At 50.0% G+C, this 24,044-nt stretch overlaps 1 protein-coding gene across 1 annotated transcript in view; it reads left to right on the top strand.

Moving 5' to 3' along the window:
* Positions 1-24,044, top strand: part of PLEKHH2 (pleckstrin homology, MyTH4 and FERM domain containing H2) — a 572,539-nt gene that overhangs the window by 256,104 nt on the left and 292,391 nt on the right. The window contains exon 12 of the mRNA XM_086927801.1: positions 22,110-22,246. Within this exon, the coding sequence (XP_086783927.1) occupies positions 22,110-22,246 (137 nt within the window). The remainder of the gene's footprint in view (positions 1-22,109; positions 22,247-24,044) is intronic.

Genomic DNA, 24,044 nt, shown 5'->3' with positions numbered 1-24,044 from the left:
CCTTGTTGGTACGCCCCCCGTGGGGGATTCCATGAATGTCAGGAGTGCGCCTAATCAGCTCCGCCAGCGGCTCCACCGCTAGGGCGAACAGGAGCGGTGAAAGCGGGCATCCCTGCCTCGTGCCCCTGTGAATCGAGAGCGGCGACGTCAGTTGGCCGTTGACCCGAATTCTGGCCTGTGGCCCGAGGTAAGGGGCCATGCACCTGGAGATCATGTTGGGGCCAAGACCTAGTTTCCGGAGGACCGCCCGCAAGAAGGTCCAATCGACCCGGTCGAAGGCCTTTTCTGCGTCTAGTGAGAGGAGGCAGGCCGGGATATCCCAATGCTGCACCTTCCCCACTAAGTGTGCCAGCCTGCGAACATTGTCGGCCCCCTGACGATCCCGTATAAATCCCACCTGGTCCGGGTTTACTAATCCCGGCATGTACGGGTCCAGCCGTTTGGCCAGGATCTTAGTGTAAATCTTAAGATCAGTGTTCAGGAGGGCGATGGGGCGATAGGAGGAACACAGGTCGGGGTCCTTCCCAGGCTTGGGGATCAGGGCAATTTCCGCCAGGCCCATATCAGGGGACGGGCCAGTGGTGTCAGAGAAGGAACCGTATAGCCGCAGCAGGTGCGGGCGGAGCTGGGTCAGGAACAGGCGATAGAAGGCCAACGGCAGGCCGTCCGGTCCCGGGGTTTTCCCAGTGGGGAGGTCTTTGACAGCTTCCGTTACTTCCTCCTCCTGCATGGGGCCCTCTAGTGTAGCTGCACACGCCGGGGACAGTGGAGACCCCTCGAAATCCGCGAGAACGGCCTCCCGTGCCTCCGCAGAGGTAGGCTCCTCAGCATTTAGAGAAGAGTAGTAAGCGACAAATGCGGCCTGCTTGGCTTTCTCAGAGGTGGCGCAGGTGCCGTCCTGCCGCTTGACATTGGCGATGTGGGCCCTAGCGGCACGTGCCCGCAGCTTGCCGGCCAGCAGGCGGCCAACTTTGTCCCCGCCCTCATAGTAGCGTTGTTTGAGCGCCAGCAGGGAGTGTTCCGCCTTGTTGGTGCGCAGAGTGCGGAGTTGCCCCCTAAGGTTGGCGAGAGTTCTCTTTGACGCCCGTGAAGGGGAGTCCCGGTCCCGGGCCTCTGCTTGTTTGATCTCGCTAGCCAGGTCGGTTTCCATCTTGAACGCCTCTTTCCTCCGCGCCACCGCCAGGGAGGTGATGTTGCCCCGAATGGTGGCCTTGAAGGCATCCCAGACCGTATGAAAGGGCAAGTCAGGGGTGTCATTAACAGCGAAATACGAGTCTATGGCGTCACGGATGCTGGCGACGTCCTCCGGGTCCCGAAGGACTCTCGGCGGGAGCACCCATCTGCGTTCACGAGTGGCATGGGCCTGGGGGTCCTGTAGCAAAAGTTCCACGTGGGCGTGGTCCGATAGGGAAATGTCGGATATAGCGGCAGCTAAGGAGTCTCGGGCCAATTCAAGGGAAGTGAAGAGATAGTCGATTCGGGAGTATGTCCGATGGGAGTGTGAATAGAAGGAGTAGTCCCGGGTCCCCGGGTTGTGGTAGCGCCACACATCCACGAGTCCCAGGTCTGTAAGCTGCGTTCTAAGGGTAGAGGACATTGCTCCCGCGCCATTGAAGGAGGCCCCCGCACGATCCAGCTCGGGGTCCCAGACAAGATTGAAGTCTCCGCCCAGGATCACGTTAGGGTCGCCCGATGGGAACTGATCCCGCAGAAGTGTCTGGAGGTATTTGTCCTGCGACTGGTTGGGCGCATATACACATCCTAGGGTGAGCCGTACACGACCCACCTGCACCGTGGCTCGGGGGAAACGCCCGTCAGTGCTCTTGAAGGGTTTCGCGGGTCCCCGTCTAATGCCAGCCCTGCAGAGGATTGCCACCCCCGCTGTCTTGGTGTCAGAGGATGCCCAGAACTGTGTGGGGTATCTAGGGTGCGCCATGCGTTTGGTGTCTCCCTTGAGAAGGTGCGTTTCCTGGAGGAGGATAATGTCAGGGGAGTGGTGTAGGAGGTAGCGCCATATCTGATTCCGCTTGTTGGGGGAGTTGAGCCCTTTGACATTGAGGGAGAGAACCTTCAAGGGTGTAGGGGTGTTCGCTGTCATAGCACTAAGGGGGAGTGGAGCCGCGCAAGACCCAGCGTAGCAAATCCCCCCGCAGCCAGGGCAGCGGCAGTCTCACCTCGCCTCCAGCGTGCCAACCCCCGTAGGACCCACCATGCCACCCCTCCGCAAGCGCGGGGAGAGAATAGTAAGAGAAGGCAGAGCGAGAGGAAAGTAGGAAGAGAAGAGAGAGAAGGAAGAGAAAAGGCGCAGAGAAGAAATATAACCAAAACAGGCCAACAGGGCCAGTGTACATTGTCCCAGGTACCGGACATCCTCTACCCGAGGGTTTGGATGAACTCAGGAATGTCACTTCCTACGGGACAAAGGGAGGGAGCGGAGATCTGGGTAGATGAAATGGAATCCAGTCGTCTCGCGGCTCGTCCACCCCGCTGCCGCAAGGTAGTCCGGGGGTGAGTCGAGCCATGGGGCCCGCATGTTCAGACCTGGCGCCGAGAGGGCACCGAAGCTCAGTGGCGTGGTGCAGGACCCAAGAGAGGCGTAGTCCATCGTCTGATTGTCCTGACCCCCACAGGGGGGGAGAGCCACAGGGGCGGCCCGCTAGAGAGAAGGGGGGGTCCCCTCCCAAGAGCAGTGGGGACAGGCCGCCGTGGCGCGATAGGACAAGTTCGGGTGCCCAGCGATAGGACAAGTTCGGGTGCCCAGGGGGCAAGTGTAGGCTCAAGGCAGCATGGGTCTCAGTGGTCATGATCAGTGGTCATCTGGTGTTGAAGGACGGTCTCCACCCTCAGTGCCAGAGGCGAGAAGATGGGAGGCCTGCTCCTCGCGATCGCCCTCGAGGGAGCGAATGTGAGCGATAATGTCCTGCTTGGTCTGCGAGGCAGAGAGGGCGTCCACAGGGGGGGACCGGCGACGTTTACGCACAGTGGACCAGTCTGGGCGCGGAGGAGCCTTCTCTGGGTGGTGAGAGCGGGCTGGGCTGTGATCCGGGGACTCCGGCATATCAAGCAGTTGCGCCGCTTCCTGGTAGGACCGGAGGGCCCTTCGCTTGCCCTCCCACTTGAAGATGAGGGCAAAAGGGTGACCCCATTGATAGGAAATGTTGAGGGTCCGGAGTCTCTCCGTGATCGGGCGGAAGACCTTCCTCCTGTGGAGCGTGGTGGGGGCCAGGTCCTGGAAGATCTGGATCTTGTGGCCTTCGTACCGCAGGTCCGGGGTGTCCCTAGCCGCCTTAAGTATGGCCTCCTTCTCCGTGAAGTAATGAAGTCTGGTGACAATGTCGGGCAGGAGGCCGGCTTTACCCCCCGCTCCAAAGACTCGATGTGCGCGATCAAGACGCGGTGGGGGAGCGTCCTCCTCGCCCCACACCGCGTGCAGGAGTAGGGCCACATAGGCCATGGTATTAGTCCCCTCTTCTCCGAGTGGCACACCCCGTATGCGGAGGTTGTTGCGGCGCCCCCTGTTTTCCAGGTCCTCCTGCTTGATCTGGAGCTGGATATGTTGCTCTTCGAGGGTCGCCACTCTCTGCCAGATCTGCTCCAGGTCTTCGGTGCGGGAATCGACCGTCTTCTCCAGGCCATCAACCCGGTCGCCGAGGTCGGTGACCTCCTTGCGCAGTTCTTTGACGCATGTGTGGACCTCCGTCCTGAGGGACCCAATTTCGGACTTTAGATCTGCCATGAAGGAGGACATGAAGGCCTGAGTCACCGGAGGGGAGTCGGCCGGCGGCAGAGGCTTCCCCCCTGATGGTGGGGGGCCCCCGGAAGATGGCGACGAACCCGCCTTACCCCACATGGAAGCCACTGATGTACCTCTGGTCGTCGCTGGGGGGGGGTCCGGCTTGGTCCCTTTGCCCCGGGTCATGGTCCACTCAGAGTGTCCAGGGATAGTGGGAGGTAGGGCAGGCTGCTGCGTGAAGCCTCCGGACCGTGATGAAGGAGAGTTCGAGGGAGATCGCACCAGTGCCCCGGTGGCCAAGCAGCCCAGGTCCCACGATCAGGGGCCCAAGGCCGGAAATCAGAAGATGGCGGGGCGAGGGACGACTTCCACAAGCCCGAGGCAGGGCAGGGCCGGCTCGTTGGTGGTAGGCTAGGCGCGCCCGAGCAGCAGGGGTCCAGGGTGCTGGGGGATCGCTTGTACAGGCGAGATGGCCCAGCCGGGGAGGCGGGGAAGTGCGCAGGCAGGGGGGGCGGCGGAGGGCCGCCGCTGCCGGATGTCCCACGATGAGCAGGGTCCAGGGCCCACAGGCAGAGAGCCTCCGAAGGCTTGTGACGAGGCTCAACCTCCCGATTCCGCCTGAGTCAGGGCCGTTCCCAGTACGGAGCCCGCGTGGTCCCACAGCCGTGACCGGAGAGTGCGACCAAGAGGGTCCCCCCAAGCGCGCCACCGATAGGTGGCCTACGGTCGGGGGCGTCAGGCTGCTAGGCAGAAGATGGCGGAGGCCCCCAGGGTCCCTGCTAGCCTGAGACAGGGCTGCCCAGGCAATGGTCCACCAGGCCCGGCAGGGCTGTATGAGATGAACGGCCAGGAGCAGAGTCTTGCAGCACTGGGGCCCTCCAAGGCCCGGGCCTCACCCACACTCGATCTCCAATCAGCCCCCCAGCCCGCCGCCGACGTGCCCAGGGCAGCAAGGAGCGCAGGCAGGGATCGCGTGCACAAGGGAGCCAGTCCACTATCTCCAGATGCGTCGCAGCAGAGAGCCCACCGAGGAGAGAAGATGGCGGGCAGATCCGCGATTGGGCCCCCCTATCGCCGGGCCCCTCCGGGGAAAGACAGGGGGAGGGGGGGCGGCGCGCTGCAGCTCACCAGGTAGGTCCCTCGACGGGTGCGGAAGCCGTGGTCAGCTCGTGTGTGAGGGGGGCCTCCGGCGACCTCTCCGGGTCAGGCCTGGTGTTCCCGCCAAAGCCGGGGCCTCCCGTAGTCGTGGCGTCCAGGCAGTCGCTGCGTCCTTCACCGGAGGCAGTCCGGCACCAGCAGCCTCGGAGTAGCTGTGCAGGCAGCCGGTAGGGTCCGCTGGAGGGACACAGCCGCTGGTGGGGTTTGGGGGGCTCCGGTGTCTCTCCCAGACCATACTCCGGGCCACTCCGTGGGAATCAGTACAGGCGTCCCGCCGGCAAACCCCGTGGCAAGATGGCGGCTAGAGGCCGATCGCGGAGGTCCCCGGGCTCCGATCGCTGATAGCGTGGACTTCAACGGTTGCAGTTCGCCGCTGGAAGGGATCGCTAGTAGGGCGGCAGTGTTCAGGGGATCCCCAGGGGTAGAAACCCCCCGGAACTTCGCTTAAACAGGCTTAATGGAGCAGCGGGGCGACGGAGCTCACACGAGACGCGTCTGCTCACATTGCTGTCTCGGCCACGCCCCCCTATTAGATATTTTTAACTATGTTGATTTTATTTATTAGTGTTATTTACTTTATTTTACATTTATATTTTTACAGAAACAAAATCGATATTTTTAACATCTATATTTTATTTTCGATATTTTTGTACTTACCATGTTGTAGATAGGATGTCCATTTTCTTGCCTTCGATATTTTTGCATCGATATTCCTGTAGGTCGATATTTTGTAGGTCGATATTTTGTCAGTGATCCGGGCGGAGAGTGGTCGGAGCTTCAAGTCCATACTCGAATACAGCATGCCTTGCAGACTTTAAAATATTGAAACATAAAATTCTCCATCAATTCCTGAATTAAAATTGTTCAACATCATAAATATTACCTGTATAATTTACAGGTTTTACAGGCAGTGTCTTCTATCAGTTTGATTCTGGCTATTCACGAGAGCAGACTAGTGTGCACCAAAGTATTTGCTTTTAAAGCATTGACCTCAGAGTGCATTAGGATTCAACAATCTCTGTTGTGGTTCTTCAATGATCCCCATTGCTATCACAGGGGGGGACCGGCGACGTTTACGCACAGTGGACCAGTCTGGGCGCGGAGGAGCCTTCTCTGGGTGGTGAGAGCGGGCTGGGCTGTGATCCGGGGACTCCGGCATATCAAGCAGTTGCGCCGCTTCCTGGTAGGACCGGAGGGCCCTTCGCTTGCCCTCCCACTTGAAGATGAGGGCAAAAGGGTGACCCCATTGATAGGAAATGTTGAGGGTCCGGAGTCTCTCCGTGATCGGGCGGAAGACCTTCCTCCTGTGGAGCGTGGTGGGGGCCAGGTCCTGGAAGATCTGGATCTTGTGGCCTTCGTACCGCAGGTCCGGGGTGTCCCTAGCCGCCTTAAGTATGGCCTCCTTCTCCGTGAAGTAATGAAGTCTGGTGACAATGTCGGGCAGGAGGCCGGCTTTACCCCCCGCTCCAAAGACTCGATGTGCGCGATCAAGACGCGGTGGGGGAGCGTCCTCCTCGCCCCACACCGCGTGCAGGAGTAGGGCCACATAGGCCATGGTATTAGTCCCCTCTTCTCCGAGTGGCACACCCCGTATGCGGAGGTTGTTGCGGCGCTCCCTGTTTTCCAGGTCCTCCTGCTTGATCTGGAGCTGGATATGTTGCTCTTCGAGGGTCGCCACTCTCTGCCAGATCTGCTCCAGGTCTTCGGTGCGGGAATCGACCGTCTTCTCCAGGCCATCAACCCGGTCGCCGAGGTCGGTGACCTCCTTGCGCAGTTCTTTGACGCATGTGTGGACCTCCGTCCTGAGGGACCCAATTTCGGACTTTAGATCTGCCATGAAGGAGGACATGAAGGCCTGAGTCACCGGAGGGGAGTCGGCCGGCGGCAGAGGCTTCCCCCCTGATGGTGGGGGGCCCCCGGAAGATGGCGACGAACCCGCCTTACCCCACATGGAAGCCACTGATGTACCTCTGGTCGTCGCTGGGGGGGGGTCTGGCTTGGTCCCTTTGCCCCGGGTCATGGTCCACTCAGAGTGTCCAGGGATAGTGGGAGGTAGGGCAGGCTGCTGCGTGAAGCCTCCGGACCGTGATGAAGGAGAGTTCGAGGGAGATCGCACCAGTGCCCCGGTGGCCAAGCAGCCCAGGTCCCACGATCAGGGGCCCAAGGCCGGAAATCAGAAGATGGCGGGGCGAGGGACGACTTCCACAAGCCCGAGGCAGGGCAGGGCCGGCTCGTTGGTGGTAGGCTAGGCGCGCCCGAGCAGCAGGGGTCCAGGGTGCTGGGGGATCGCTTGTGCAGGCGAGATGGCCCAGCCGGGGAGGCGGGGAAGTGCGCAGGCAGGGGGGGCGGCGGAGGGCCGCCGCTGCCGGATGTCCCACGATGAGCAGGGTCCAGGGCCCACAGGCAGAGAGCCTCCGAAGGCTTGTGACGAGGCTCAACCTCCCGATTCCGCCTGAGTCAGGGCCGTTCCCAGTACGGAGCCCGCGTGGTCCCACAGCCGTGACCGGAGAGTGCGACCAAGAGGGTCCCCCCAAGCGCGCCACCGATAGGTGGCCTACGGTCGGGGCGTCAGGCTGCTAGGCAGAAGATGGCGGAGGCCCCCAGGGTCCCTGCTAGCCTGAGACAGGGCTGCCCAGGCAATGGTCCACCAGGCCCGGCAGGGCTGTATGAGATGAACGGCCAGGAGCAGAGTCTTGCAGCACTGGGGCCCTCCAAGGCCCGGGCCTCACCCACACTCGATCTCCAATCAGCCCCCCAGCCCGCCGCCGACGTGCCCAGGGCAGCAAGGAGCGCAGGCAGGGATCGCGTGCACAAGGGAGCCAGTCCACTATCTCCAGATGCGTCGCAGCAGAGAGCCCACCGAGGAGAGAAGATGGCGGGCAGATCCGCGATTGGGCCCCCCTATCGCCGGGCCCCTCCGGGGAAAGACAGGGGGAGGGGGGGCGGCGCGCTGCAGCTCACCAGGTAGGTCCCTCGACGGGTGCGGAAGCCGTGGTCAGCTCGTGTGTGAGGGGGGCCTCCGGCGACCTCTCCGGGTCAGGCCTGGTGTTCCCGCCAAAGCCGGGGCCTCCCGTAGTCGTGGCGTCCAGGCAGTCGCTGCGTCCTTCACCGGAGGCAGTCCGGCACCAGCAGCCTCGGAGTAGCTGTGCAGGCAGCCAGTAGGGTCCGCTGGAGGGACACAGCCGCTGGTGGGGTTTGGGGGGCTCCGGTGTCTCTCCCAGACCATCGCTCCGGCCCACTCCGTGGGAATCAGTACAGGCGTCCCGCCGGCAAACCCCGTGGCAAGATGGCGGCTAGAGGCCGATCGCGGAGGTCCCCGGGCTCCGATCGCTGATAGCGTGGACTTCAACGGTTGCAGTTCGCCGCTGGAAGGGATCGCTAGTAGGGCGGCAGTGTTCAGGGGATCCCCAGGGGTAGAAACCCCCCGGAACTTCGCTTAAACAGGCTTAATGGAGCAGCGGGGCGACGGAGCTCACACGAGACGCGTCTGCTCACATTGCTGTCTCGGCCACGCCCCCCTATTAGATATTTTTAACTATGTTGATTTTATTTATTAGTGTTATTTACTTTATTTTACATTTATATTTTTACAGAAACAAAATCGATATTTTTAACATCTATATTTTATTTTCGATATTTTTGTACTTACCATGTTGTAGATAGGATGTCCATTTTCTTGCCTTCGATATTTTTGCATCGATATTCCTGTAGGTCGATATTTTGTAGGTCGATATTTTGTCAGTGATCCGGGCGGAGAGTGGTCGGAGCTTCAAGTCCATACTCGAATACAGCATGCCTTGCAGACTTTAAAATATTGAAACATAAAATTCTCCATCAATTCCTGAATTAAAATTGTTCAACATCATAAATATTACCTGTATAATTTACAGGTTTTACAGGCAGTGTCTTCTATCAGTTTGATTCTGGCTATTCACGAGAGCAGACTAGTGTGCACCAAAGTATTTGCTTTTAAAGCATTGACCTCAGAGTGCATTAGGATTCAACAATCTCTGTTGTGGCTCTTCAATGATCCCCATTGCTATCACCTTCCAACAGTGCCTCTCATTTCTCAGAGCCCCCGTCATATGTATATCCTTTGTTTTATAGATCTTTTCAAACCAATGTTGGGTCTCTGAGCACTTTACATTACTCACAAATACAGAGACAATGAGTCAAACATGTCTAAAGCAGTGTATAGAAAATATTACATAAGACAAAGGGGACTACAAGGTGCAGGTATCACATCATCCATACTGGTAGGCATTTTTTAAGAATGCTTCGCTTGGTAAAATGAGGAATAACGACATTCATTTCTGACAATAGAGAAAGCATTTTTTTATACATAGAACAGGTGGTAAATCTTATGAAACGCTACACATTTTTTTATGACCAGAGACAACACTGCACAAACACATACTTTAGCTACATGTATACGCACACATTGAAAGTGAAATGCAAATAGAAACTTTAATGCAATGCACATAGAACGGCGTGCAGGCGTATACATACATACATACACAACACACCCACAGGTGTAGAGGCACCAGCCATGCAAACTAAAAGTAAAGCTGGCGTGCAACCCTTTCAGAGACCCTCGCACCCAGGCACACATGCGCACACTGAATGGTGCACTTTTCTGGGACCACTGACAGTGTAACTGTACTACACACTGACAACAATGAGTGGTGTGCAATGTGCATACACACAGCAAAATACAAGTACAGTGGCACACATTCAGTCACTGGTGCATACCGACATGCATGAGCGCAGTCATGTTTACACAAACTGCCCCAAAATAAACCATATCAGTAATCCCGCCAGGTACCCAGTCACTTACCTGAAGATTGTGTGGGGGTAGGGGTACAAAACACCACTTCTGGGGTTGGTCCTATGCCTTCTGCGCTACATCCTGTCCATTTTAATGGGTAGGGAGGAGATACTGCGGAACATGGTGCCCCTCAAGGGAGGGGGCTTAGTTGCCCTCAATAAGGGCCGGGTGGCGGTGCCACCCCGCGCTACAATCACAACTGTGTAAACCATTTCAAAACCCTCCCTCAGGTCAATAAAATTTGTCCCAAAATGTCCCCCGCCAGCCAAAATTCAGCAAAAATAAAGAAGAATTTCTAAATCAAATGGCAACAAATACTCGGGCAAAAAAATGTTGTTTACCGAAATGACCTAATTCAGAGCTCACCTATGTCTCGAACCTGTTGGACTTGGTTTCGTCCTCTTGCTGTTATCAACTGTTTCCACCGGCTGTTGATGTGCTCACAGTTCCCTCGTTACCAGATGTCACAATGTATGTGAGTTAAAGTTTCTCAACAACACCTGCTCAGGATTTTGAGAAGTGTTTAAGGTACTCAACAGCCGATCGGGGCTAGGTGATTGGCAGGTAATCAGAGATTGTCATTTGGCTCTCGATGTGCCTCGATCTTCCCACTGCTTTCATTGCACTGGTTATCATGGCCAGTGCCACTTCTCAGAAAGCTGAAGTGGGGGTTCAGTAGGGCTCTGGCTGACACAGGTCACCCCGGCACCTACGTTGGACTTTAAGGCAGGATGATTAAGTCAGCAATTCCTTCTGGACTGCAGACTGCCAGGATGTTGTTTCCCCTCTTTAAATTTCCTGTTGGGTTCAGCCAGAGGCCCAGGAAGACCCCTCTTAATCGACGACAGAGAAGCAGAAACAACTCAATCCCTCACAAACTGCAACCAGAGGCATTAAGCACACATGGAATGCTTACTGCAGTTGTACAGAATTACTGGCCAATCCAGGCGCCTTTCTCTTGCTGAAAGCAGTGTCAGGACTGGATCGGGCAGGGAAAGCCAACACTCACCCTGAGCACTGGGACCTGCGCCTGCCCACCCCCTCCTCCTACCATGCATAGATGGTGAGAAGCCTCCAGTGAGCATTTCGGGCTTATCACGAAAAGGCAACTGGATAACCTGACATGCGCACTTTGCGAGTGTGTGTTTCGGGACCAGGGTGAGATGGATTGTGTATTGTATATATTAGCCACGCCCACCCATCACTAAGCAGCCCGGCTCGTAAAAAATGCACAGCGCTGCTGCTGGAAAATATTTAAACCATGCATTTACATTAAATTCGGGAAATACCGATGCTCGAATAAAGGAGCCACCACTACTACTGACTATATGAAGGACTTGCTGGGTAAACTGGTTGTAAATCTCCCATACTCTTTCCCACTATGGGGGTCATTAGGATGGAGGATTTTCCGCATCCTCCGGGCCGGCGGAAGCCACCGCCGGCCCGGAGGATGCGGAAAATCCTCTGCGGACCCACCAGGACCCACCGCCACATTAGGATGGCTGGTGGGTCATGGTTTAGGTCCGCAGCTTTTCCGCTGCGGCTGGCTTACAACCGCGGCGGAAAAGCACTAAAATGGTGAAGGTGTCTCTTAGACACCGTCAGCCAGATTAGGATGTGCTTGGGAAGATGCTTTTCCGCGGCTGCATTTCCGCCGTGGAAAAGCATGTGTAACTGCACTGCAGGGGCCCATTGCGGGCCCCCTAGGTGTAGTGGGGAGTGGGGGTGCACATGGGGGGTACCTATGGTACCCCCCTGCATTTGCGTGCACAATGCAGCAGGCACCGCGCGGTGCCTGCCGCTTTGTGCACGCAAATGCTGTGCATGCATTTTTAACATTGCTGCGGGTGCAGCTTGAAGCTCCACCCGCAGCAATGTTAAAAATGAAGGATGTGACCGCCACCCTGGCGGTCACATCCTAATCTGCACAGAGGGAACGCCGCAGGCCATGCGGACGTTCCCTCATGCTCTGGGGTCGCGGACGGACTCAAGTCCGTCCGCGATCCTAATGACCCCCTAAGAGTGTATGTAACTGGAAAACAAGCTTTACCTCTACGAATTGTAAAATTTCTTGGTTTTCTGAGTGTTGTTTTTATTTTATGTTGCTGGTCTGTCCATCTCTTTATGTGTTTGTCGAGTTGTTTGTAAACCTAATAATAAGTATTGATTAATGTTTTGAAATTTTATTACACACTCTTTTGCAGACTATATTACATATATACTTTTAAATATTCCTAGAATATACATCTTAGCTAAATCATATTTCTGTTTAGTGCTTTAATTCTAGTACCGGTAATGTCATAAGTTGAATAAATAAATATTGTCAACCAGCGTTCAAAATACATGCAATTTTTTTAATTAACTAAATATATGTTTTAGAAAAATGAAATGGAACATAAACACCTCCTAACGAGTGACAAGATATGCAACACATTACAATAGAATACAAAAATAAAAAACAATCACCATAACATTTAACAGCATCTGCTGATAACCTCAGATCATGCACTAGTCCCTGCTCTAAAACCTTAGTAAATGTTAATGTAACAGTGTTCTAGACATATCGCATCCAAATTGCTTTGCAACTAGTTCTTAACAATTATTGCAAAGTGGCTTATGCTTGACTGTCCCGAGATTCAGTGTCCCTCCCCCTGCATAGTTCTGTTGACAAAAATTGACCACCAGTTAGAACCCCACAACTTGTGGACCCCCAGTTGGGAATGGTCTTCCCCGCTAAGTTGAAATATACATCAAGCATTGGAAATGCAATAGGTCTCGCACCATTAGAGTTAGTGCTTTTAGAATTGTTTATGGGTTTTTTTTGTAAATGTTTAGCATTTTTGTTTCCTGTAGCCAATGCTAAAGAATTACAAATAAAAAAAGCCATAAAAATTTCTTAAAGCTCTAACTGAAATGGTCTGAGACCTATTGCACTGTGTGAGGGTGAGGGGTTGAGGGTGAGTGAGGGTGAGGGTGGGTGAGTGAGGGTGAGGGGTTGAGGGTGAGGGGTTGAGGGTGAGTGAGGGTGAGTGAGGGTGAGTGAGGGTGGGTGAGGGTGGGTGAGTGAGAGTGAGGGTGAGTGTGAGTGAGGGTGAGTGAGGGTGAGGGTGAGGGGTTGAGGTTGAGGGTGAGGTGTTGAGGGTGAGGGTGAGTGAGGGTGAGGGTGAGTTAGGATGAGGGGTTGAGGGTGAAGGTTTGAGGGTGAGGGTGAGGGGTTGAGGGTGAGTGAGGGTGAGGGGTTGAGGGAGGGTGAGTGTGGGTGAGGGTGAGTGAGGCTGAGGGTGAGTGAGGGTGAGGGTGAGTGAGGGTGAGGGTGAGTGAGTGTGAGGGGTTGAGGGTGAGTGAGGGTGAGGCTGAGGTGTTGAGGGTGGGTGAGGGGGTGAGGGTGAGGGGGTGAGGGTGAGGGAGTGAGGGGGTGAGGGTGAGGGTGAGGGTGAGGGTGTGGGGTGAGAGTGAGGGGGTGAGGGGGTGGGGTGAGAGTGAGGGGGTGAGGGTTAGGGGGTGATTGTTAGGGGGTGTGAGCGTTAGGGGGTGTGCGGGTTAGGGGGTGTGAGGGTGAGTGTGAGTGAGGGGGTGTGAGGCTTCGGGTGTGTGACGTTGAGTTTTCCTCTTGAAAATTAATTTTAACACATACAGATCTATTTGTGTACGAGATCGAGCTGTTTTCATGTATTTGACGTCATTGTTCGCTTCAGGTGAAACTGGCACAGCAGGCATGTTTTCTTTGCTGAGTGTGCAGTTGCATGCAGACTGTGCATCAAACGTACCAGTCGAGTGCGCAGAGAGATATTACACACAAAATAGTCAAAGTTCTCAAATTAACTCCAAACTCGAGAAAAATACATGCTCTCAAAAGAGTAATTGAAATGCCAGTGCGCCGAGAAGAGCAGAGAGAGTTTAAGCGTTTGCTTGCAAGGTCAGGTGCCCTTGGTGAGCCCGCACCGCGGCCGCCCCGTGAACTGCATCCTACGTTAAAATCAGCCACGGCCCCGTTCAGCAGATATAAATGTTAACTGAGATTTAAAGGACATTAAAGTCGTCGTGACTGTGCACGGAGGCAGGAGCCTGGTAGCAGAGTTTTGATGGTACTTCGCATGCAGGAATTTCTTGCACGCTGCGTACGTTAGCAGACGCTTCCGGTGGCGGCTGATGGAACTGCACTGACATTTTACATTTAAACAACGTGGCTGGCATTGCAATTTTGACACGATTCGTAGGAAATACTGAGTGTTGCCCTGTTGGGCTTCTCAAGATAGCATCTCTCTTATAAAGCAGACACACCACCTTTTGTGCGTGTGGGAAACGGAAGTTAATGGATCTGAAAACCACAGGCGGAGTCGGAAACTTACAACTAAAACTACAGGTGGTGATTTATATATTTGCCTGAAAGTAACTTTTTTTATTAATTCACAAACATTCTCATACTTGCTTCTGGAAACCTCGTGGCTATCCACAGAGTCTGCTATTTCCCTGCCGTGGAGGAGTTTTCCATGGCAAACAACTTTGCATATGCACTTTTTTTTAAATTTCTCTGTGGGGAAACTTTTTTGTTGTTGTTGCTGGAGAAAGCCCGTCATTTGTACATTGAGCAAGTTTTGGACTGAGCCGTTTCCCTTTGCACTGATAGTGGAGTTTCTCCAGCTCTTCTTTTATGGGGTAACCCCATCCTCTCCTAGGGTGGGTGGAAAGGGGCCGGACGGAGGGAGAGAGGCATAAAGTGAGGGACGAGAGAGAGGACAAAAGAGTGTGCATGTGTGAGAGAGTAAGAGACAACGAGTAACGGCTTGAGGAGGTGAGGGAAGGGCTAAAGGCAACAATGTCACCGGGTGAAAAAAAAGCGAAAGAGAAAGCAGGGTAACCTGACCCAGGAGGGGGGAGGAGGGAGGAGAAATGCGTCTCGGCTGGAGCAGGGGGCGGAGCAGGGAGAGCGGGCTTTGAAATGTACTTCACACGGCCGGCCGGTCGTGAAACTGAAAGCATGGCCGGCCGGCCGTGAAAGCCTTTGATGCGGCAGGGGGTGGAGCGGCACCAGCTGGGAGAGTAGGCAAGGCAGGCGGCTGGGGGCATGTGCAAGCGCTTTTAAGCTCAATGCGCATGCGCATTGAGCTTAAATTTCTCGTGCACTGCAAGGAATCGCCACGATTCCTTGCAAGTTGGATAAAGAGTGAATAAGCCACCATAGTCTCGCTTGCTCGATGCGCATGCGCATCGACAGGCGAGACCTAAAAAGTGATAGATGCAATGCTTGAATTAATCTCAGCCACTCGTATTTACTTTGAGCACATTGCAGTCCATTGTTATTATGCACACCATTCCACCTCAGGTTGGACCCAATCAGGGCAAAAACCAGTCAGGGCTGCTTGTGTTCTAGTTCAGGGAGGACCTGGGATGGACTGTTCCTATTGGAGCAGGGTCAAGACTGATTTGCATGTGGGCAGGTCCAAACTGAGGTGGCATGGGGGCAAAATAACGATGGGTTGCAATTCTACCCTGAGAGATTGCCAGTGGTAAGACTTATTGCAAGCATTTCTCACATCTCACATCACCTTGTGTGTGTGTCTAATGAACTTCCTGCTAAGTGCCATCATTGCATGTTGAGTCACAGTAGTTATGAAGCAAACTTCACTATGCCTTTGGATTGCTGTTGGCCTCTCCTGTTATGAAATTTAGTCAGCAGATACAGAAGACCTTATTTGATGCAGCTGCACCTTTTAACTTTCTTGTTGGCAAGAATCCTGGTGGTTGTTGTTGGGCTTGTGAGGCATTACCACCCTCAAGATATCCATCATGCTTTGCTATCTTGGAAATTGACTTCTTCTCCAAGTTAATAGTTTGTTTTACCGACAACCTCCTGGTTATGAACAAGAATTTGATTCTGCAAAGTGATTATTTCTGTGTCTCACTTGCCAACATTGTACTTAATGTGCTGTTGTATTACTTAGCGTGCACCCAGATCTGGTTTTACAGAAATGTGTTTCAATTCGAAATATATGAGGTGACATTAGGGATATAATGACATTACGAATTGTGCGTTTGCATAACATTTGGGCACCAGACGTTTCCAATCGTACCAATATAGGAGCGGTCTGCACGACAAGCACATTTATTGAATATACGTAAGCAATTACACTTGTCTTATTGATGTGTAATGATTAGCAAAGTATGGGCGAGCTAATCAAAGATGAAGGCCTACACAGGACAGCAGGTCTTCACTTCTGCGGAAGGTAAGTCTCTCCCAAGCAAACTCTGATCGATCCGTTATTGCTCCTGACTTCTACCGGTCTTGACTGGAAAGTTATTCTTCTTCCGTCCGAGTTGGGGTCTTGGGTTGCACGTTCTCTCTCGTTGGTTGTCAGGGAAGGCATGGAAACAAAAATAAAAGAAAGGACCATTTAGACTCAAGGTCTCTTTTGATACGCCCCGGGGAACCCGGTAAGTGAGGGGGCACCGCTGAAAAGACTCGTGCTTTACAATCCAGGTTGTGTAGGGGTACGTGGTGGGGAAAGGGTGCAGTGAAAAGGGAGGATGACGAGGAAGGAGGGAGTAGGATTATATACTACTATGTACAAGAGTGGTGGTAGCTTTATCTTGATCTACGGAGGTGCAACACCCCGCTTCCCCACCCAGCTCGCCAACCGTTGCCGTACCTGTCGCAGCCACACTCCTCCCCCGGGAGTGTGGCATGGCGAATCGCAGGGTCGTTGGCCTCCTGGCTCGTCTGCTTCTCGTCTTCCTGCCTTCAGCGCTCCGCTCTCCTCGCAACTCCTTTGTCTTCCTCCACGGTGTCGTCACACGCCATCCAATGTACTTCCTGGGTTTTCACCACTGCTACGAAACCAACGTCATGTAGGGGCATGGCTTCCTCCTAGTTGTACGCCCAATTAAAGGTACCACTTTCGTTATCCTCGGTTCCTGACAACAGTTGCCATGACTAGTGACCATCCTGAAAGAAGGAGGGGAGGGATCAATGACCCACCAATTTGCATATGGGTCGTTTTCTTCCACCCGGCGACCCTCCTGTTTACACTCCACTCCCCCTGGTTTCTCCCGATCGGGGAGACATGGTGTTCTGGACAAAAAGTCTGCATTACCATTGTCCACACCTTTTCGGTGTTTTACAATAAAAGAGAAAGGCTGGAGGAACAAGAACCATCTTAGGACTCTGGGGTTTTGTGACTTGTTTCTTTGCATCCATTGTAAGGGATTGTGATCCGTGTACAATATAAAGGAGCGACCTTCTAAGTAGTCGTTGGCCTCCTGGCTCGTCCGCTTCTCATCTTCCTGCCTTCAGCGCTCTGCACTCCTCGCCCTCCGTTCTCCTCGCAACTCCTTCGTCTTCCTCCATGGTGTCGTCACACGCCATCCGATGTACTTCCTGGGTTTTCACCACTGCTGTGAAACCAACGTCATGTGGGGGCATGGCTTCCTCCTCGTTGTACTCCCAATTAAAGGTACCGTTTTCATTAACCTCGGTTCCTGACAACAGTTGCCATGACTCGCGATCATCCTGAAAGGAAGGAGGGGAGGGATCAGTGACCCACCAATTTGCATATGGGTCGTTTTCTTCCACCCGGCGACCCTCCTGGTTACAGTGTGGTAAAATATTTTTCCTGTTTCAAAACTATTTCTGTTTTCCTACACCCCACCAGTGTTTGGTGTGTGCTCTTCTCGTCCTGGAAACAGATTTAATTCTGCCTTTGAAAGGAGTTTATGTCTGACCGATTCTAGGATAAGAATGAAAGACTTTGTGTATATCCTCAAACTCCTAAGTTAGTGGTTCTATATAAACTTTACAGAGTATCCTTGCCCTGAGATACCCACGCATTGCTTATGGAGAAGAGTTCCTACCAAATATTAGAACATTGGAAGGTTGGGAGCTCCATTGAAAACAATGGAGTGCTCCGGGCTTATAATGGCTGGTATAAGCCTGGAGCTCCAATAATCCAATGTTTCTTTGTTCACAGCTCTGGCTTTGAACAAAGGCTTCAGGGAACCTGAGGGGATTCCAATCCCCTCACGCCCCCATAAGGCTTTGTTTTTTTGTTGTTAGAACATTCTGCCCTCTAGTGGCAAAATGTTCGAATAGCCTTATAGCCCTTCGTTGCTGGGCTATACGGGCTATTGAAGAACCTCTCCCTTGTTAAAGGCCCTTGCCTTCGGCTCGGGCCTTTAATGCTGGAGAGTGCCTTTAATAGCCGGTATAGCCCACTAATGCGGGCTATAAGGCTATAATATTATACCATCAGTACTTCCTAGTTCATGGAAGCACTGATAATTGTAATATTGGCACCTCCAGGTGCAGTAATACCAAAGCAGATTTAGGACCTAATTAAGAGTTTGTCAGTCCATAGTCACGCCAAATCCGCATTGGCGTGGTGGCTACCGCCGCAGTGGGGGTCTGACTGCCGTATTACAACTTTGGCTGTCAGACTTCCAAGGGACTACCACAGCCGCTGGTGATTCGCGATCCCTTGGTGTTGGTGCGGTCTGCAGCCTCAACATGCTGGAGGTGCCGCTGCGGCACAAACAAGCAAATTATGACTTTCATGACCTCCACACTTTTCATGGCGGTGATCTGACCTTGAAACGTGTGGGGTCATGAAATTAAGGGGGCCCCAGAGAGCCCCCTAGTACCCATGCGCATGGGGGTGCATGCAGGTGGGCACATGGTGTGCCCTACTGGCTGCATGCACCCAAGTTCCTGCATGGCATGGACTGCAAAGTTCATGCCTTGCAGGAACTTGCTTTGACACTCCCTCTCCACTACAACTCAAAGGCTCACATATGAGCCTATGAAATGCACCGCTGCCCGCCCGACTACAAAATTACTTGTAATCTGCCGGGCAGGTGGCGGACGACTTTGGTGGTGTGAGAGTGGGGCGCTGGTCTGCTCCCACACCTCCAAATGAGTAATCAGGGCCTTACTCTGTATGAAGAACTCAGAGGCCTATTTAGGGGCTTATTTGCAAGCCCCACACGCTGCCGGTATATCACTTTTTCCTATATTAAAAGTGACGCACCAGTGGCACAAGGGGCTTGTAAATAAGCCCCTTAATTCCTGCACTCTGTCATGAGCCTTAAGGTGACTCCATTGAAGCCATCACCCTCTTCCTCTTTGTTTGAAGCAGAGCCTTTCGTCTTGTACTAGCTCCACTTCATTACTTTCAAAGCTACCGTCTGGACGTGTCTAGCAAGGCTTCTATATATTTTTTATGTTACATACAATAGTGGCCTTTTGGTAGGCTAACGTGGTTACTGATCTTGCAAAGCGAATGCAGTGAGTGGTGCAAATGCAAGGCTTAGAAAGCAGGCTGGCTTGTTAATTGTATTCCTGATAAACATGTGCGGTGCAATTGCCAGTGTTTTTATTACGATTTATGCCAACAAAGCGGAGAAGGTAACTTTCCCTTCTCTGATGCACATACTGTCCGTGAATGTAGCAGCTGACATACGAGTACAAAGGGAGAAGACCTTGTGTGTTCCATCTCAGAGTAAGAAAAGTAGCAGAGAGCTTCCTTCTGCCTATATTATGTACAGGAAGCATTGTTCAGGTGTCCTTTGTAACTGTAATCGCTCCATAAGACAGCATGCATGTGAAAGATGTCTAAGGCACCAGTGTTATGGTGGGGATTCAAGACACCTATTGGTTGTTGAAGAGAACATTGAAATATGACTTCAGGGCAAATGGCAAAATAAGGTATTTCTGGAGGCTTAACATGACCTGGAATATTTGACAAAACTAATATAACCATGCTTTTAGGTTGCTGATTACAGTTTAAGTAGGTTTCAGACCAAAAGGTTATGGATATGAGATGATATATGATTTGGGCCTATTTCACCTTTGCTCTAATTTGTATAATAACTGCTAAGTCGTTTATAATGCTTATAATCATTCAAAAGCACATGATTTGCCGACAAATAGTGTAAAATAATCATATGATGTAAAATGTCAATTACTGTGTTTGTATATTGATTTTGGGGTGCAAGGTGGGTCTCTATACATACCACCTGCAAAACGCACGATTCAGTAATAGTGGCAGAGATAAATATTGTGGATAAAATGCATCGATTCAATGAAAAATGTTTTTAATATAACCTTGTGCTGCAGTCTGCACAAAGCACTCTGAGAGATTGACTTATTGGTTGATGTGATGAAAATGTAATAAGGAGATGGTATAAGTATATGACGTAAGCCTTTCAGAAAGAAAGGGGTCAATGTGACATGCTTAACTATTTTCTTAGTTATTTTAATCTCAGTATTGAAGTTGGCAAATAATAAGAATTACTGTACAGAAAAGCAAAAATAATCTAAATGTATCACTTTTTCAAATTGAACAAAAAAAGTAAGATTATGTTGTCTATGTTCGTAATGCATGTATTTTTTTAGGATTACTAGTGTTTTGAATCAGATATAATTACTGAAACTTCCTAAATCCTCAGGGTTTAACATCTCCTCAAATGATTTCTACACGCATTTCTAGTGAGACTCATCTCTGATGCTTTCAAGGTGGTTCAACAAAAGTATTGAATCATATTCCTTTTTCCCAGTCAATGGATCAATTGCATGTTGTTGTTAAGCATTGGACAATGATGGACACAACTCAGTGCTAATGATTTAGAGCTGTCATGTGAGCTCTGAAATCAAAGTCTAATAAAGCTTTGGGTGCTCATAGTGGATCTAAGGATGAAGTCACAAGTGTGTAAGGAATAATGAAGGTCCATATGAGCACAGCATTGTTACAGTCATGTTTGTTTTTTAGTGGCAGTCGCTCATTTAAATGCTTGTAGCGGTGACTGGGATGGTTTGCTCATTTTTTAAACAGAAAAAGTTCAATAGTCCTATTTCTTTATGATTTCTGTTCAATTTTGAAGTGAAATCATTTAGGCTCATGGTTTGCTACAGCACTTGCTTTGTTGTGGCTAGTCGCCAGCACAGATTCTTGGTCGAAGCTTACTGAATTTAGTGTTTAGCTTTACTTTATAGCCACTTACTATTGCCATTGAAAAAGGGTGAGTACCAATATGTGGTTGATAAAAGTGTGGGACAGTGAGTAAAACCGGTAGTCTCCCTGTAACCTAAGCTTCCTCGAAGGACAGGAAGTCAATTGGTCCAAACCTAGATAAATGTGCTGACAGTAGGAGTCCATTCGATGATCTTACTTACTGGAACTTTAGATACGTTGGGACTATGATTAGATATCTAGAAATATCCATTGATAGCTACTTTTACTCCCTGCTAGATAAATTAAAGTTTTCATCACGCAATTGAGTAAACTCAACCTCTCCCTACTGCTAGACGATAACACAGTTGAAATGGGAGTTATTCTAAAATGTACTTTTGTGTTCAGTAATTTATATTTGATGTGTCATCATAGCTAGGTGTCTTGATTTAACTTATTGAACCAGCTACTTTTTAATGAAAGTTCAAATATATTTACAACTTGATGAAACAATTGAAAGTACAATGGACGAGTGAGGATCCAGAATAATCTGATCTAACATCCTGCTATAAGTATCTATTCTTCAAAATGCTGGCTATTTGTTAGGTTATCCTAGGAATGTTGGTGAACCTCCATGGTGGACAGAGATTGAGCACTGTTCAATGGATGATTTGCCAATCCTACTTGCAATATGTTCTGGAATCTTAAGAGGTAATGGTTCAATATTGGAGACAATTATGATCACTGACATGATAATAAGGAGGGTGGCAGGAGAAATATTTTGCACACAAAACTACTATTTTGAAAGATATGGTTGGTAGTTGGGATCTTTCATTTAGGTCAGGTATATGAGATGAACTGTGGTCTAGTTAATTTCTAAGAATCAAAACAGATGGAGAAAAGAGTACCTTTGACAGTACCACCTAAAGTATTTGAAATAAGTTCTCATTAAATAGAAGGATGTAACAATTATTAATTTTGTATAAGGACACCACAAAGTTTTGTTTGGAAGGGCACATAAAACCTATAACTGACTTGGACATAGAACTGGAATTTCTTTAAGGTATCAAAGTCATTAACTGAATTGCCCCTCAGTTAATGATTGGTAAAGGGAAATAATATCTAATATTCTTCTAGCACAAAAGGTGGGTATTTAAAAGGTGCAAGGCTATTGCATGATTGTGGCGTTGGAATTGCAGATAACTATAAATATGATGTGGCTTTGGATTCACATATTGGAATGAACTTTCACGATGTCCACAACTTGAATGAGCCTCTAGTAAACTAAGACATGCTATGGGTGTCACTGAGTTGTAATGGATGAGCTGCGTCTTGTTCATAAGTAATGGATCCAGTGTAAATTGCCACATAGTGGAGATTGCTTTTTATGTGTTTGAAGTTGTAAATTAATTGATTGTCTGATAACATAATGACATCAATTTTGTCCCAGGTGTGTCCTTGTCTTCGATGACATCTGAAAGCGACTATGCCATTCCTCCTGATGCTTACTCCACAGACACTGAATATTCAGAGCCAGAGCAAAAACTTCTAAAAACAGGTTCTTCCTCTAGTGACAATGGAAAGAATGTAAGCAACTGTTCCTTCTTTCGTCAAGGCATGCCTATTGTTCTTGTTTTTGCTCGAACCTCTTACCATTGTGATTATCAGAACAGGTCCTTGCATGCAGTTTTGATATATTATGTAGGAGAGTGAATACTTTTCATATGAGATTTTGGAAAACTTGGCAGTGTTAAAATCTCAAACAGGTGAGAGTAAATGTATTCTCGAATTGACAAGCACATTTGACTTCTATGCAGAAGGCTTCTGCATCAGTAGAAAAGTAATTCCCACGTAATACAAATAATTGTATTTTATTGTATTTATATTATACAGCACTTAATATCCTTGGAGAGGTATTGACGCGCTTTATGAAGGGCAGCACACTGCTCCAGAAATCATGGTTAGTGGTTAGTCCTGTGTTATTGGCTATTGTTGGCTATTGGAATTAGTCTTGTGTGCTTAAGGAAACCATTCCATGCATTCATTCCAATTTCTGTGTGGTAGATTAAATTTACATTAGTTAGGCTTAATCCTTATTCAGGCAGTATTTGAGATCATGCAGATTGTTGTTGGGATTAATAGATGAGCTAGAAAATGATAGGTATGGTTAGGTTGCAGGAGTATTAATTTCAAGGAAGAACAAATTGTGATCTTTGAATTTAGTTGTGAATTTGCTGAAATACAATAACAGAGATCTAGGCAAACCTGCATGTGACTTACAGTAGGTTATGTTCATAGACAGTAGACATGCAGAGGATTGAGGTGAAAAAGAGGGCCATTTGAAAGAAAAAAGAAGAGGCAACAAGCAGATGTTTTAAATGAAGGCTAGTTTTTCATATTTAAATTTGAGCAAAAAAGAGAATATTTTTTTGAGATAGCATGCAATGTGAAAATGCAAGGCTGTAGAAAGAAATAACATTATTTGCATGAGAAGATAGTGTTAAATTAGATATTTCTGATATACACTAGAATCATGCCACGCGAACACTCCAGCCAGGTCAGCTAATCAGCTCAGGGTTTGGAAGCGAAAAGTAATAGGTGACATATATGTTAAGAAATACAGAGAGCTTTAGGGTGCACTCGAATGAAAGATTAACCTCACAATCATAGCAAATTGAGAACATACATGGGCAAATAATGCACACATTGGAAAGGAGACTTTGCAAATGCTGATAAAGCATCTTAATTGCAGGTGCAAGTCTTAGATGTTAAGGCAATATCTATAAATTCTCCATTCAAATCACTAGTACTCTCATAACATTGTATTTTCTCCCTGCCACTTTATCTTCCCCATCTATTAACCCCTCATAGTGACCTTTAGACAGGTGCATACATACTTTGTTTAGCACATTATCATTGTGCCAGGCCTTCTTGACAGGGGAGCCTTTGTACTGCCTGGTCAATCAATAGTGGTTCGCATGAGCAGTATCCATTCCAGAACTTCTAAATATTTACATGATATATATTTACTTAAATAAATCTAAATGGGAATCATTTAGCATTGGGTAATTTTGAAAGTGTTGCACTGACCTAGCCCTCCTCTACAGATGTCCACCGTAATTTAGTCATAAATCAATTCACAGCGAAAATGTTGCATTGATCAAGCCCTCCTTGGCTAACATTAATCCAACATTGACTAACTTTTCATGTTGATCCTCATTTTTTTTCACAAGGAGGAAAAACAGTCTCACATTCATAGTGAATGTTTTCTCTTTTTTCTGACTCCGGTGTAGGCCAAACAGTGATGAGATGTAGATACAGAAGACTGGATAGTAGGCCCATTAACCTAGGTTTAACAATTATTTTAAAATCCTTGTAAGTGTGG

The sequence above is a fragment of the Lissotriton vulgaris genome, chromosome 6 (genome assembly GCF_964263255.1).
Source record: "Lissotriton vulgaris chromosome 6, aLisVul1.2, whole genome shotgun sequence".
Classification (NCBI taxonomy): Eukaryota; Metazoa; Chordata; class Amphibia; order Caudata; family Salamandridae; genus Lissotriton; species Lissotriton vulgaris.
This window is presented reverse-complemented; position numbering and strand designations above follow the sequence as displayed.